Source organism: Topomyia yanbarensis, chromosome 2 (assembly GCF_030247195.1).
Source record: "Topomyia yanbarensis strain Yona2022 chromosome 2, ASM3024719v1, whole genome shotgun sequence".
Classification (NCBI taxonomy): Eukaryota; Metazoa; Arthropoda; class Insecta; order Diptera; family Culicidae; genus Topomyia; species Topomyia yanbarensis.
Genome location: NC_080671.1, coordinates 30,035,032 through 30,052,554, shown reverse-complemented (window position 1 = coordinate 30,052,554; position 17,523 = coordinate 30,035,032). Strand labels below are relative to the sequence as shown.

General features: G+C 38.7%; 1 protein-coding gene across 1 annotated transcript; it reads right to left on the bottom strand.

The window, feature by feature from the left end:
* Window positions 1-8,806: 8,806 nt before the first annotated feature.
* LOC131679380 (uncharacterized) lies at window positions 8,807-14,056 on the bottom strand. The gene has a single exon (XM_058960093.1). It carries the CDS (start codon window positions 14,054-14,056, stop codon window positions 8,807-8,809), a length of 5,250 nt encoding a protein of 1,749 aa, XP_058816076.1.
* Between the last annotated feature and the right edge of the window lie 3,467 nt (window positions 14,057-17,523).

Here is a 17,523-nt window from a genome sequence, read left to right as displayed (position 1 = left end):
AACCTGCTGTGTTTTGACAAAATCGCCCATATCTCAGAAAGTAAACAACATATCGACAATCGAAAATAATAGTGTCAAATGGCTATGTTAGGCCTTTCATTTGAAACTAATTTCATTAAGATCGGTTCAGCCATTGCTGAGATAATTACATGACATTTTGTACATACATACATACACACATACACACACACACATACAGACATTGTCTCAATTTGTCGAGCTGAGTCGATTGGTATATGAGACTCGGCCCTCGGAAAAAGTTGTCAAAGTTTGAGCGAATCCTATACATTTCTTTTGTAAGAAATGTAAAACTCGTTCTAATCCACCTAGTGGTGCAATTGTGCCTTTCTCATTTATCCAAACTACGATTCCATGACTGGTTATGTTTCATATAATGGTGGAAATGTCTATTAAATATTCAATGCGATTTACACATACGTACAATGAATCGACAGCTACGAACATCAGTCGCTATATGTCGACGCTGAAACACTTGAAACCTGCGGCGAATCCAGGAGGAGGGTTCGGGGATTTGGACCCCGCCAAAAATTTTGTTAAGAAATTTTAAATTAGTCTCTCAGCTCAAAACCATTTCAAACCAAATTTTGCCCTGGTTTTTCAGACCCACTAGGAAAATTTATTCCAGAGAAATTGGAAGATTTTATTCGCGTAGAGGGGTATTTGATGAGGGAAGGGCGGTTTAGGGAAGGGTGGTGAGTGATGTGAGAGGAGGGGGGGGGGGCTCACCGTATCCCCCTAACTACGACCCTGTTAAAATACGGAAAATCTATGTAAGTCAAAAAAAAATTAAGTTGACGATGTTCAGAGTGATTGCATAACCTTTTTATAGAAGAAAGGCAAACATGTTTTCTTTCTATATATTCAATCATTTTTTTCATTTTGTCTGCTTTTAAACAATAAAATGATTGAAATGAAAAAATCAGTGATATTAAAAAGTAATAAAATTAATAGAATAAATGAAATTGTGTCTAATTTATGTTCTAGATGAAATGAGTAAAATGAATGACTGAACAAAATTAGTCAGACTTTTAAAATGAATAAAATATGTGAACCCGATCAATAATATAAAATTGCATAACACGAAAAAAGTGAATAAAATAAATTAAATGAATGATACGAATAAGATGCATGAGATAATAAACCGATCGCAATGCATACAAGCAATGAAATGAATACAACAGATAAAATGAGGTCAAATAAATAAAATGAATCAAAAGAATGCTAAATAAAAAAAATCATTAAAAAGAATGTCAAATATTTAAATCGAAAAAAATAAAGCGAATATAATCCATGAAACGAATGATCTGGAAATTACACAACCAGAATATTCTGAAATAGGGTAAACTATACCCCACGCCATCTTTGGAGCCGTGCGAAGACGAGAATTCGGCATTTACTTACATGAGACCCTAACCATAATTTAATTTAGAGTTCCTAGTAAGAGTAGCAAAAGGTGGTTTGCTTATAGCCTTTGTGGAAGTAGGTGTCAAAGTTGGCATGGGGTACATTCGTACCTCAGTGTACGGTTGCCGTTAGTGTTTCGTCAGCTTTCGTGCTGTCAGTGGAAATGTGATTCGTGACAATACCAGTTTAAATACTGGTTGTTTTACTACGTAAGTAACAATTAGTATTGTATATTAGTTTTTAATCATTTATCAATTAATTTAATTTAATTTTGAAGTAGAAAAAAATCGTTCTTATTTTGCTGATTTTTATTGTTTATTTTTAATAGTTTTTCAAAATAATGACTCGCAAGTATAATTTGGGTCGTCAAATGGTGGGATAACAAAATTCTCACAAGTTTCCTATCTCATGCCTCCACGCGAGTCTAAGTCTATTGATGACATTTGGTCCTTAGACCAGCGACGACTGGGTGCTATCAGCCTTCTGCCGATTGTAGCAGAATGAGAGGGTGCGAACAGATCTAGTCGAGAAAACATTGTCGTAAAAATGAATAGTTGATCGGAAATTAGCCCCAATACGACTGATCTGACTAGTATCGATGATCACGGGTCAATACATATTGAAAATTCGCCGCGTCTGTTTTTGTGAACCTAATTTCAAGCTCCGTTACTGCTATCAAGCCCGCGCATCAGGTTAACAATCTTTTATATTTCCCTTCAGTGTTCGTTATTATCGCTCGTATACTTGTATTCCAAAAATATTCCGACATGGAAAATAAGAAATACTTTTCCTGATTTATAGCATCTCGTGCTATCTTTGCCTGTATAATGTGTTATCACTCGGTAGTTTTCAAGCCAATAAATATATCGTAGAGAAGAAGTATCAAATTTCGTCTAAATACTGTTGCAATAAATAGTGATCCGGCCCATTACGCAGATAAGATTAGCTTACCTAGGCAATACGTCCACGGTCGGCTGTGTGGAGTTCAAATTGCTTTTGTTTAGGTAACATAGGATACTCTCGGTAGCCGGCTGCCCAGAGTTTAAAAAGAACCAAAAACTAAACAAGATCTTTTCTTTTTCGAGTCATCGTGCACTCGAAGACTAACTAAACAATTACCTAATAAAATATACTTTATAGGTCGCATTGCTTGCTTGGAGCGAATCCTAGACCTGATACCCTTCCAAACCACCAACTCCGCGACACCTATGGAAGAGTCTGATGAATCGTCGTCCTTCCGTTAAGTAGGTGGAGCATCAACACTTCCTGTCTACCTCATCCTGTATCCTTCCCCGTGAACGATGAAGATGGGGGCGGCCGGCAATGATGACTATCATGCTGTTGAGGTTTTAATGTGGGTCGGATTGGTATGAATTCCTACTTACCATTTCCTAAGCAACTCTTATTAGATAATCAGCAGTCAAAAATAATGAAGTCAGTGTGCAATCCGCCAAAATCATCGTCACAACGCAACGCAACGCATAATGTCTCGCAAGTATAATTTGTGTACAGTATCTGGTGTAATAGTAACGTTGCGTGTTACAAATGTATTACTGATCAGAAATATTTTTTTCATTTCAATTTCCACCCCATTTAGTGGCTATTTCCAAAACCGGATTTTAAACTTTCACTCTTCCAAATAATTGCACTTCTTCAAAAAAATTCGAAATTCCATTTTATACCGTTTCTAGACCACTCTTTCAACTTTTAGAATCATTTGATTTTTTTCAAATCGGTTGAAAATTCGCAAAGTTATAGTAATTTTTGTGAAAAAAGTCAAATCCACGATTTTTTCAATTTTTTTTGTTCAAACCAATTTATGTATCATTGATTCAATAAATTCCGTACTTTCTATAACACATCTGTTTTCGCAATTAAAAAACGAAGAAAATGATGTATTATACATTTCTTTTGTTTACATTTTTACCTGCGTAAATTGCGATCAAACGTGTGGGATACATTAGTACCCCAGTGCAACGTTCTAGGGTTAAGATTATCTGGTGTTTCTACTTTATTGATGGACCTTAATTAGTCAACAGGAAATCTAGAAATCAGGAATTCGTTTCGGAATTAAAAGATGTCTTTTTGATCACAGATATCTGAAAAATGATTTTTGCACAGAATAGAATTTTTTAGGTCCAATATTTTAACGAGTAATTGGAAATAGTAAACTGAGATAAGGTTACCTGTAAATAGTAGTCATTTACACTGAAGTATAAAGAAAAGAATGTCAAGTGTTTAGGTTATTGGCAATTATATTATTGTCGATGGCTCAAAAGTCGATTGCAATGCAGTCTCTTTCCAGCCATCCTTATCATTTGAGAGTTGTTTCGTTCGGAATTCTCGTTCTGGAGCTATGGGTTTATGAGTCCCATACAAAACAATACCATGACAAAGAAATGGTTCATACAATCCGAATAAGTATTTAAATTCATCGAAAAGCCAGTTGATCACGAAAAATGTTTATTGGGGTTTTCAGTACAACTCAATATCAGTTGTAGTTACATAGTAATATATATGACATAAATTCAGTGAGATCAACTATCTGTCCAATGCATAAACTGTGATTGTAATCCTCGCTAATTTACGTGTAGAAAACGGAGCAATCAAACGAAACGTCTATTGAATTGTCCAATGGCTGTATCAATTCTGGCATTGAAGCTTCAAGTGTTCTCAGCATAAGGCAAATTTGGGCAATTGAAACCATCGCTATAAGTTAAAAGCATCCTTTTACTGGAATGCAAGAATAGCTCGATAGTTCAGGGGTCGTTGGGCGCCATTTTTCCCGACTAAAATTTGTGGATATTTTTGGAATTTGATCCACTATTTTTATAATAGTGCATTCCAATACAATGATTCTGCATTTCCAATAATATCAACCAAAATTAGGTGTTCTCAATTTTCAAATGACACATTTGTACATATGTTTTGTTCAAAATTCAGTAGAGATAAGAAAAGTTTAAAAAAGTGTACGTAGGATGTCTCTTTTTGTCTTCAAACGACCATATTATCCAATTTGAAATACCCAAGGATTTCCGTAATTATAGAATATATAAACGCTCAGTATAGAATTGATTTGACGTTGATGTAGTTTTCGGTTTTTGGTCATATGACTCTCCTTACCCGATCAGAAGCACATAACAGAAATATTTCAAAACCATATCTTGCATTGTTACTTGTAATAAATTTCTGTTATTTTAACTACTAACGAGACCTAATTTATAACACAATATGTTACAAAAATTGTGTTCTGTTATAATCTTGTTATTTCATTATGATCGGGTAGTACAACGTTTCGAAGGAATAGCCCCTCATCTTCAGAAGAAAGCAGGGTGTGAACATAAATTAGTTATAGTTTTCTCATAATACAAATATTTTGTAAATTTTGCCAGGACCACAAATATTTTCTTTTTCAAGTAGAATGTAATATATGGTTTGTTTCCGCAAGTGGCTCTGTTCTACACTAAAATAGAAAACTATTTATAGGGAAACAGAAGACAAAAATAGGTTTGTTTTCTTTAACTAGAACAAATACATCGCTAGATTAATAGCGGTAAGCTTGAAGCTAGTTGGTACCGCCGCACGGTACTATCTTTGATTTTAGGCCTGAGTTTAGTCTGGTCTAACACGCTGGTACCTTTCATTGCAAAAATGGCTGCATCCTGAAACCAAATGAAAACAGTGTAAAGGGGCGCCATATTCCTCTTGCATACATCTCAATAATTTGAATCAACTTTTCGACCTTTATGTGCAATTTTATGGCCCATGTTGCACACAAACCATATGAGGGCAAGTAAGCAAGTTTTATCCCGTACGAAAAACAGGTATAATCGAGTTTTAAATGTCATTTTTTTGATATTCTTTATCGTCCTATCCATAAGGTGCTGCACGCTCATTTAAAAATGCCATGTCGAAGAGTTATATTGCAGGTTAGCAGAAGTCGAATCATTTTGAAACTAACCTTAGAACGAAATTTTATAATTAGATGCAGAGCTGCATTAAATAAAAATTGTTTTCGTTTGTTAGTTTACTTATTGCTATCAAAATGAGTGAAGCTGTTTAATTTACCCACAATTTTTTATTTAGTTTAACTGGAGGAAAAGAAAAGAATATATAATCACAATGCGCACCCTTTTCTACTTCTACTCTTCTCACAAAGAGCACAATAAGCAAGTGGATGTTTTGTTATATTTTTACTGCTTTTGAAAATGCTATTGAAAAAATATTAATATCAAGATTTCTTTTCCAATGACCACATAATTATCTGAAGCAAATAAATAATTGTTTTTGACTTTTTCATGTGCTACAGAACAGCAACTAATACAAACGTTTCCAAAAAAGGTAAGCTTCCATTATTGTTCCTAAGCATTTGATTTAATTTGAAATAGTCAGATTTGGCTGAACTGTCTGACTACTAAATATAATGTTAGAGAAGCTTTTTCAATCCTTGGAGTGGCTAGAGACTAACAATACAACTTTATAACGTTCGCGATAGTATGCACCATTATTAGCAAAATAGTGAAATAACGTTGTATACCATGTTCACACTACAGAGTTAAAACATGTTATAATAATTAGCAACAAGAAAAATGTCATCAAGATAGCGTTAAAACCCGTTTTTACTTGTTGTGTGAACGTAGTATTAGCCACTTGGATCTTAAATAATTCTAATGTTACTTTGTTTAAGCTAAATCGAGGATTCCAAAATTATTTTAACAAAATATAAATACGTCAGACATAAACAGTGAATTTTCTATTAACCTCATTGTACGGTTTTTAACTGCCGATCAGAACGCAGTAATGCAAATGGCACTATGGCAGCATCATGTTACCGGAAAAAGACAAAAATATGACATGCTCCTCTTGCGCATACTTCGTTATTTTCAATCCTCTCTTCGGATTTCTTCTGGATCAATATGGCTCTCTTTGCTCGCAATAAAGATGGCAATGAATAAGCCAGTTTTAACAGGTAGGAAAGACAAGTTCCGCGAACTATATTTACCTGTATTTTTGATTTATCTGTTCTTTCTTTCTCTCTACACGCTTGATTCCAATTGCTCATCGAAGAGTTACAGGAGAGCATTTGGATAAATCGAATCGATTATCGCATATTCAGATCAAAGTTGCTTTTGCGAATTAGAATTAAAACAGCAATAAGAATTGTTTTGATTATTTTCTTTTACATGTCGCTGTGAGAATAAGTGGGATCATTTTATTCCTTAATATTAATCAATAACATGTTATCACGAATTATTGCCCATATATCTGTCGTATCTCACATCAAAGAAAGTGAATAACGAAAAAAAATAGTATTTTTCATTGGATAGATCCAAATAAATAACAATGTATGTAGATAGTAAAATACACTATATTATAATTTTTCTTATTTTCACTCTCAATTCACAAATTGAATCAGAATGTTAACTGCTTACAAAATAACTCCATAAATACCCTAATCAAAGATTAAATAAAAGATTTTAAATATACGCATTTTTCCTATATGAATAAACTCACATAAAACATCCAACTAAAAATATTTTAAAATTGATTGCGAACGCAACGGCGATCAATATATTTGTTCGTTAAAATATATTACTAGGATGTTCAAAACTTTCATTTCTGATTATTTATAAAATCGTAGAAATTTTGTTAGCAAATAAAATCGTTCCAATCTGCATTGATGCATTACAGAAATATGCAATCAACAATATGAAATATAACACTTGTGATCATTCTGTCAAAGCTTAATTTTTTGTTTGACCTTTCTTTAAGCTTCGCTGAAAAAAAACGTGAACAATTCTAATTCGCAGAGTGTGATCTAACCTTTATTTATAATTGATGTTTATTCAAAAGTTGTGAAAATTAGCTTGAAACGAATATAAATATTCTCCCCCCGTGTCGATAGGTATCGTGTTCAATTAGAATGATATTCACAGTTCATTTTGAATCCAAATTGAAATATTTCAACCAATTTTTTAATCAAAGTTTAAAATAACTATCATGGCACCAGTTACAAACAATGGTTCAACCAAAAGAGATTATAACTACTAGAGGTCGCATGTCGCTGTTAACACTGAAAATTTATCATCTCGCTCTTACATATGCTAGGCCCATTAGTTTGACACATATTGCCCGGGTTTAAATCTTTCAAAGTAATGGGATACAATATGCTAGAGCGAGATCCCATGTTTCAGTCCGTGAATACATGGAGACAGTAGCGATTTGTTCCCTCTAGTAGTTATAATCTCCTTTGTTCAAGCACTTCAAACTTATTTTCTTTTGTGCATTAAATAATATGTCACTACAAAAAGCTGTACATCATCGGCCAACTATAAACTATCCACCAAGTTAAAGTTCTAAGTTCAGAAACATATCAGTTGCATGGTGACAAAATTGTTCTCACACGCTAGACATATGACGAAGAAATCTATTTTACTGCAAGAAAATATCGGAATGAAAAACAATTCTCCATGTTGTCTAATTTACTCATTTTCTTTAACATGAATTTGTTGTTTTTTACCATTGTCGTGTATCGCAGATCAGAACGCAGCCATATAAATGACAGCATCTGTTGGATAGCTCAGCACTCACGGTAAGTAGGAAGGTTAGATGGATGCTTCAAGTGTTCCTCCGGGTGGCGCAGTTAAGTAGAATCCCCTTGGTAACAATTTCACGCGTGGCCAGGTAACTAGTTCTCTTCAATTGAACCTCTCTTCTATATTTAAACTTCACTTTATCTTCTATTTTTCATTACACTTCAGTTTTAATTTCTATATTTCATTTACAAAAACTTCTATCTTTAATCAAAATTTAACTACATATTTCACTGCCTTTTACACAACTTTGACGTTTCTACGATGCCCATCACTTGGAGTAAAAGAAGAGCGCGATGACATTCCAAACGGCCTTTTATAGTTCCCAGGGATTGATGGCGGAATTATGTTGCTCGATGCTGTCGTTCGGTTCAGTGGATACTCCGACAAATCCCCTGTGGCAAATATTCGCAGTGTTCCCAAAAATGAGTAAACGGGCAGGGTAACTCCGTGAATATACAATTAGCGTGCATACACGAACACACTGGCCCCTTCAGAAATCACATTTTTGACAGCAAACTCGAGCAAGCAGGTGATCGATTCATCGCCTAAGTGATGCAGATGGTTTGTCCCTCACGGCAGCTTCGACGATTGTTGACATTTGGTTTGAGTTGAAAACGTCAGCATACAGCAGCATTATTTTCGCAATCTGGTAATCAAAATAAGACCCGGTAGCGGGGTTTAAGAAAATAATGTGTTTTGGACAGGTTCTTACCTTGTCCCTTATAGAAAAGGGCGTTGTATTGTTTGATTTTGGTGCTAGCAGGAAATCAGTGGATATCTGGCTGCTAATTTTCGGTGTCGCTGTCTTCGTTGGTTGACACTTGCAGTTTGGATGCGGAGGATATTGGTAGCAAACAAATTTTCGCTACGGGTCGAGTGTAGCGACCGGTGGGTGTTTGTACAGTCACGACTCGAACTACTCCGTCTGGTCCCGGATGCAACGAGTCAATCCTGGCTGTTGGCCACTGCATAGGAGGAAGGTTGTCATCTCGAAGGATTACCAGTTGATTCCTTGCCAATTGCACTGGCGGGTTGCACCATTTTGACCGGGGCTGCAGTGTGGCTAAATATTCGCGATGCCAACGTTTCCATATGTGCTGAAACATGTGTTGTGTTTGCTGCCACTTTCGCAGCCGGCTGAACGGTATTGTAGTGTAGTCGACATCAGGTACAGCTTTCAGAGCAGATCCAACGAGAAAATGCCCGGGTGTTAGCGGCTCAAAATCCGTTGGGTCGTCGCTCATAGGTACAAGCGGTCTGGAGTTTAAGCAGCTTTCAATTTGAGAAAGCAACGTTTCCATATCGTCGTAGGGAAGAGTGTGGGTTCCAAGTACACGGATAAAGTGTTTTTGTGCTGACTGGATAGCGGCCTCCCACAGGCCCCCGAAATGTGATGCCTTGGGTGGATTAAAGTGCCAGCGAATGCCGTTTTGTGCACATTCTTGCGCAATCAGCTCACGATGCTCCTTGCTTCGTATCAGTTGACGTAGTTCATTCGCAGCTCCGATGAAATTTCGCCCGTTGTCGCTATGGATATCCGCACACAACCCTCTCCGTGAAACGAAACGTCGAAGAGCTTGCAAAAATTTCGTTGTGGTCAGGTCCGCCACCAACTCAAGATGTACAGCTTTCGTGCAGAAGCAAACAAATAATGCAACATAAGCCTTTCGTGGTGCAGATCGTCGATGCGGTGGCTGGATGTAGATGGGTCCCCAGTAATCGATGCCAGTTGTTGTGAAGGGCCTTGCTGCAGTAACTCGTGCGGCTGGAAGTTCCGACATAAACTGCTCGATTCGATTTGGACGAGCTCGGAAGCAAACTGTACATTTGTTGACAATTTTTCTAGCCAGGTTTCTGGCCCCCGTGATCCAGTAGCGAAGTCGAAGTAGGCCGAGAAGCAACTGTGGGGCAGCGTGAAGGTGTTTTTCGTGATAGTGTCGAATGAGTAAGACGACCAGCTGGTGTGAAGACGGTAGGATGATTTGATGCTTGTTGTCATACGTTTGTTGTGAACGAGCCAATCGTCCGCCAACCCTGATGAGGCGGTCTGTACTGAGAAACGGGGTGAACCACTTGATTCGAGATCTGGTTGAGATAGAATGTTGTTTTTCGAGAGCCTTCCATTCCGAGTTGAAAGTTTGCTGCTGGACCAATCTGATGAGAGTAATTTCTGCTTCATTCAATTCCTCAGCTGTGACGATGTGCGAAATTGGTCGATGTGAATTTTTAGGACGGCTGTTTTGTAGAAATCGTTTACAGTAGGCGGTCACTCGTAACATGTACTGGTAGTTAGAAAATCTGCTAACGTATGTGTCGATGAATGAATTTTCTGCTGTTGCTGTTACGTTCGTTGTGAGTGGTTTGCGCGCCTCGCTCATACTGGCTTGTGATGGAATAATTTCTAGCTGAGGCCACTCGATTCTGTCGAAATTTATCCATAGTGGGCCATGCCACCATTGTTCGCTGTTGATTAGGAACTCGGCAGTTGTTCCACGTGAAATGTAGTCTGCTGGGTTTTGGTATCCTGCAACGTGACTCCAGGTGCAATTTATGGTAGCGAGCTGAATTTTGGAAACTCTGTTCGCAACGAATGTGGTCCATGTAGAAGGCGCGGCCCTTAACCAACTGATGACAGTCATTGAATCAACCCAAAAGAATGCTTCGGGTTCTAATGAAAGTGATTTGATTATGTTCTGGTAGAGTTGCGATGCTAGCAGTGCGCCACAGAGTTCCAGGCGAGGGATGGTCTGTTTTTTAAGTGGAGCTACTTTGGATTTGGCAGTCAAGAGAGCTACCTTGACGTTCCCGTTTGAGTCTTCCGATCGTAAGTATGCACAAGCACCATATGCTTGTTCCGATGCGTCCGAAAAGAAATGCAGTTGCACTGTTGATGGATTTAGGCACATAGCAAATCGTTCAATCCTGAGCTGATTCAACAGTGGTAGTTGTATGTGATAATTGTACCAACGTTCTTGGATTGCTACTGGTAGCTCTTCGTCCCAACTCCAGATGGTTCCATCGCGATTCTTCAAGGTCCACAACATCTGCATAAATAGTTTAGCAGTTGTTACGACGGGTCCTACTAAACCGAGCGGGTCGAATAGTTGTGCGATGTATGATAGCGCCATACGTTTGGTAAGTGATGCGTTCGTTTCGGGTAGAGGAATTTTTATCTTGTACCTTAAAACATCGGTAGAAGGTTCCCAATGAAGACCGAGAGTTTTAAGACATTGGTCTCGATCCAAGTCTACCGACTGCTGCAGGGCTCGATTTTCTTCGGGAATATCCTCCAACACAGTTGGTTCATTAGAGGCCCATTTACGCAGCTCAAAACCGCCCTTAGCTAACAGTGAGTCCAACTGATTGCGCAATTTGATGGCTTCAGCTACGGTGCTTCTGCCAGAAATGAGGTCGTCTACGTAGAAATCTTTGCGCAAGACATCTGCTGCTTCAGGAAACGTATCTTGTTCATCGTCGGCAAGTTGTTGCAGCACCCTAGTTGCAAGATACGGCGCTGATGCGGTGCCGTAAGTGACGGTCTTCAATTCAAACGTGTCCAATGAGTCGTCCGGGGAGGCTCTCCAAACAATGCGCTGTACAGAGGTGTCTCGTTCATCAACTAGAATTTGGCGATACATCTGTTTAATATCGGCAATCAGCATTACGGGATGAATTCGGGACCGCATGATGATCGACCTCAAATCGTCCTGGACAATTGGACCTACTAAAAGGGCGTCGTTTAAGGATTTTCCACTGCTGGTTTTACATGAGGCATCGAATACGACTCGCACTTTGGTCGTCGTACTTTCTTCACGAATGACTGCGTGGTGAGGAAGATGATACAGTGGAATTGTGGAATCTTCGAAGTGTGCTAAGCGTTGCATGTGTCCTTGGTCATGATATTCTTTCATGAAGCTACAGTATTGTTGAGCCAGGTTGCGATCTCGATGCAAGCGAGTTTCGAGCAGTCGGAAGCGACGAACAGCGGTGCGACGGTTGTCGCCTAGGATAGCGAGTGCAGCCTTCTTGAATGGTAAGCGAACGATGTATCGTCCTTCTGGTGAGCGAGTAACTGTCCGTCGGAAGTAGTCTTCACAGGCGGATTCTTCCACCGAGTAGCAAGGGGAGGAATCTCCTTCTTCGATGACCCAGAAATTTTCCATGAGCTGGTGCAAATCGGTGACTGAAGCAACGTTAGCGGTTATTGGAGTTAATGCCGAGCAGCAATTGACCCTACCCGACACTACCCAACCAAAGACAGAATTTACTAAAACAGGTAGGTTGTCTCCGAGTGTAATTCGACCGGAAACTCTGAATAAGTCGAAGAATAACTCTGCACCGAGAATAAGATCGATCGGATTTGTTGTACAGAAAGAAGGGTCGGCTAGGTGCACGCCAGATGGGATTTTCCAATGCGAAATATCTACTGACGTGGAAGGTAGATCAACGGTGACTTTGGGTAGCACAAGAAAATCGGCAGTGGTGGAGTAATCGCTGAGTCTAGATCGCACTGTTGATGAAAACATGTACCGTGCTTGCGTTGCAGAATGGCCGATGCCAGCAATCGGAACGGAAATTTTCTTGCGCTGCGCTTTGATAAGTTGAGCAAACGATTCAGTAGCAAAGCAGCACTCGCTACCTGAGTCAAGCAAAGCTCTGGCCACGTGATGTGTTCCGGCGTCATCAATTACAATGACTGCTGCAGTGGCTAGTAGCACACTGGTTCGTCCAGCAGAAGCGTAACTTTTGGGTTCCATCTCGCTGGCTGATACAGATACGGTAGGTGGCTCATTTGACGATTTCGAACTGAGAGGATCAGATATCTTCGGGCAATTTGGTGTATCGTTGGTACATAGTTGTGTATGATGTCGGCCTCTACACTTACGGCAGGTACTGGTAGATGGACAATCCCTGCACATGTGACCCTTGCGTAGGCAATTCCGGCATAGCTGATGCCGACGAACTTCTTTCTCCTTTTCTTCGGCACTCAATTTTGAAAACGCTGTACATAGATATAGGGGATGCTGATCGGAACAAATGATGCACTTCCTGGCGCTGAACTGACTAGCCCCATGGCTAGCGAGTGGACGTTGGTTAGGCTGCTTCTTGATTACCGCGGGTGGTGGGACCTCAGACAATTTACCGTTCATATTTTGAAGCACTGTTACTCTCCTCTGAATAAAAGCAGTCAAATCGCGAAAAGAAACCGCATCAAGAGTGGACGAGTGCTCTTCCCAATCTCTCCTGGTTGTGTGGTCGAGGCGTGTGCTAAGCATGCGAACCAATAGAATGTCCCAAAACTCCGTCTTCTCCCCTAGTTGCTGTAGAATCTTCACGTTTGCCTCGAACTTTTCTACCAACGAGTGCAGCTCGACCGCCGATTCGCGCTTAATTGACGGGAACTCGAACAGAGCATCTACATATGATTGTTTCAGTCTAGCAGGGTTCTGAAAATGCTCCACCAGCAGATTCCAGGCAACGGGATAATTATTGGCACTAAGTGGTATGGTCTGGATCAACTTAAGAGCATCACCAGAAAGAGACGATCGGAGGTAATAGAATTTCTGAATATTCGACAGATCTTGAGACGAGTGGACTAGCGAAAGGTATAGATCGTGAAAGTTGAGCCAGCTTTCTAGGTTTCCACTGAACATGGGAAGTTTAACGTCCGGCAATCGCACGTGCGATGTCGACGAAGGGATCAGAGCGTTTGATAAACTTGACGACGGTGCGCACGGTGTGGATGGCATTTTATTCACGGAGAGCAAGAATCCTTTCACTCGATAGTAGTGTGATTCGATGTCCGTTCTTTGCTTCAGCTGCTGTTCTATGGAAGCTTCATCCAGCGACTCGAGCTCACATTGCATCTTGTTGAAGTCGGTCCACAGCGCGATGAGGTTTTCTAGGCGAACGGGCACCTCGGGAGCGTGGTTCTCTTCGTCGTAGTCATCGACAAAGGTTTTGATGAGGTTGAACGACGTCATGATACTGCGCAGTCGCAGCTTCAAGGATTTGATGCGACGTTCATTTGACATGATGATCTGGAACAGCAAAACGAAAGACCGCGTAGCTCAAACGAGACGGGTGAATTAAGAGGAATACTAATTACCTTCTACAGGCAATTCAATGCCTTGTAATTTAAAATTGCAGCAATGGCGGCGTCGCGTCTCGATTGAGATAAAGATGGCTGGATTCCTTGCAGCAAACAGTTCCGGAGCCTTACCGAAGCAAGATGGCGTTTGGAAGATGAACGGAGTCCGTCGTTCATCCGGCTCGAAGGACCAGTGTTGGATAGCTCAGCACTCACGGTAAGTAGGAAGGTTAGATGGATGCTTCAAGTGTTCCTCCGGGTGGCGCAGTTAAGTAGAATCCCCTTGGTAACAATTTCACGCGTGGCCAGGTAACTAGTTCTCTTCAATTGAACCTCTCTTCTATATTTAAACTTCACTTTATCTTCTATTTTTCATTACACTTCAGTTTTAATTTCTATATTTCATTTACAAAAACTTCTATCTTTAATCAAAATTTAACTACATATTTCACTGCCTTTTACACAACTTTGACGTTTCTACGATGCCCATCACTTGGAGTAAAAGAAGAGCGCGATGACATTCCAAACGGCCTTTTATAGTTCCCAGGGATTGATGGCGGAATTATGTTGCTCGATGCTGTCGTTCGGTTCAGTGGATACTCCGACAAATCCCCTGTGGCAAATATTCGCAGTGTTCCCAAAAATGAGTAAACGGGCAGGGTAACTCCGTGAATATACAATTAGCGTGCATACACGAACAGCATCGTTGGGTTAAAACTTACAAAATAGTTTAGGCCGGTTTAAAAGTTAGTCCGGTTTAAATATAGTTAGTACGCGGTGAAGCTTACGGCTATAAATGAGCTTGCACACATAACAACATTTACATCTCGCAAGATGCACATAAAATGAGCGTCAAAATTGAATTGAATTTACATTCAATAACATGTAAAAAGCGTAAGTGTGTGGATACTAACAAATATTTCAGATTAGTTGAAGATCTTATGACACATCCTAGAAATGCATTTGGAAATATCAGGATTGATCTGAGTCGTGACAGTTGTCACGAACACTATGGTGTAGAGATCGGGGGTGGGGATGGGCGACAAGTCAGAAATGGCAAATGAAGGTTAGTACTGTGACATTATTTTTGCATATAGGGCGAAATTTTGATTCCTTGCATCTTTATTATACATAATGCAACTGATAATTTTTACACCATAATTAGTATAACATAAAAAGAAGATAAACTTTCACTAGAATTTTGTTATTCAAAACACAATTGCTCTCGATGATGCTACGAGTATAATATGAATATGAATTATGTTAGAAATCTATTTTCTCATTACTAGGTGGATCTGTGTATTCATATACCTTCCAACGTCTATCTCACGACTGAACACAATGCTTAATTCAACGAATAAATACATCAACTCTGGACAAATTCTCACTTTGAAGTGAATTTATACATTGTTTTGTCTTTGAAGTAAAGTTGTTTATTATTTTTTGAGAAATAGTTAATTAATTATTAAGTAGATTCACAAAATGATTTCGAAATCAAATTCCTTGAATCACGCAGATGTGTTTTCATTCCTGGATATTCAAAATCGGTTTAGTTTTGCCCCTAATACACCCATAAAGCAATACTCTGTATCTCAAGGTCTTATTTTTAGCTATAAGAATTGGTACGCGAGGAATCAAAATACAAAATGTTTAATATCTCCGCCGTTTGTGAACGGATTTTGACAATCTATAGCTTGTTCGAAAGGTAGACGCTTTCCAACTATATGCCATAGTGCGACTGCACTGCTTTGTTCGAAAGTCATTTGCTTTAAACCCTTTGTGTTTTGACGAAATCATCTATATCTTAGAAAGTAAACAACATATCGAAAAACAAAAATAACAGTGTCATATGGCAACGTTAGGCCTTTCATTTGAATTTCGTTTAGTTCGATTCATCGTTTGCTGAGATAATTACATGACATTAGTGCACATACATACATACCCACACACACACATACAGACATTGTCCCAATTTGTCGAGCTAAGTCGATTGGTATATGAGACTCGGCTCTCTGGGTTTCGGATAAAGTTTTCAAAGTTTGAGCGAATCCTATACATTTCTTTCGAAAGAAATGTAAAACACATATTCTCAATTAAATTTGATGTTATCCAGAGATACACCGTTTTGAAGCGAATAAAATCCAATTTCTCATATAAAATCCCAAGCGCACTACGACAAAAACCAACTTTAGCATACTGAGTTCACACATAAGTTATCGTGAAGTACACGTGAAATAACGAAAAACCACGTTTTTGTTTTGCCTTGGTTTTTATGATTTGAAAATTTGTCGATAAAAATGGAGTTTTATGTGAAAAAATGCGAGCTTTTTCCTTTAAAACGTTGTATCTCGTTGTACTGGCTCAAATTATATTAAGATTAGAAGAGTTTGTTTATGTGAAAATATCTGAGGAACACGATGAAATTAGAATTTTCAAAATAAAAATACATGTATTGCGACAAAAAAGAACTTTTAACTGAAAAAGCATAATTGGAAGCACTACCGTTAAAACTAATACGTATACGCAAAACTAATTGTTTCTAGACTCCTTAAACAATTTCCTTGTGAAAACATCCTGAAGTTCGGTTCTAGAGTGAATAGAACCGAAGATATAATCAAAAGAAAATCAAGGGTTTTTTGGCAATTTGTCAAAACGGGACATAGACCAAGGGGTGATTCAATTGACACAAAAATTTAGATTTAGATTTTATGTTATAAAATCTGTAAACGATAGAGCACATAATTTTTTTTAACTCTTTGCGACGCGTTATTTCTAACTTTATACAGGTTTTCGGGTTCTCTGATTTCGATTCTGACGTCGAAAATGTAAAATTCAAAATGACGAATCCAATATGGCAACCGTTTTATACTCATGATGATGATATAAGAACCAACCATCAGTGCATGGAATACTCCGGTGGCTGCAGATGCTTTTAACAGCAAGGATAAACCAAACCAAATGACATTCACATCATCACTGTATAAAGGGCCAAAAGGGAGTGAAGCCATAAACAGAGACCTTTATGCGCAATCAAAAGGGGCAGAGAATCTCCTTCCAATGATAAATTCCCGCCACTCGAATAACGCAATTTCATTTACATGGTAAGACACTGGTTAAGACAATGGTTTGTGTGAGAAGGGCGCGTCAATCTTATTACCGCTTGTCAGATAAGAAAGTTAACAATAACAGCATTATCCCGTAGAATTATGCGATCAGTGTGAGTATTCTTATCTCGCGAATAGAAGCTGGCGATGAAAATGAAAATGATGAACACAATGCATATAATAATTATAAAATATATAAATGAAGCATCGACGAGTAAACGAGTGCATTTAATAAATGTAGCATGCAATGAGAAATACAATAAATTAATAAATGATAAACGAATATAATGATAATTTTGCGCAAGGT

What these genes read in the sequence shown, in the direction of transcription:
- LOC131679380 (XM_058960093.1), bottom strand. Translation starts at nt 14,056, where the DNA reads ATGTCAAATGAACGTCGCATCAAATCCTTGAAGCTGCGACTGCGCAGT.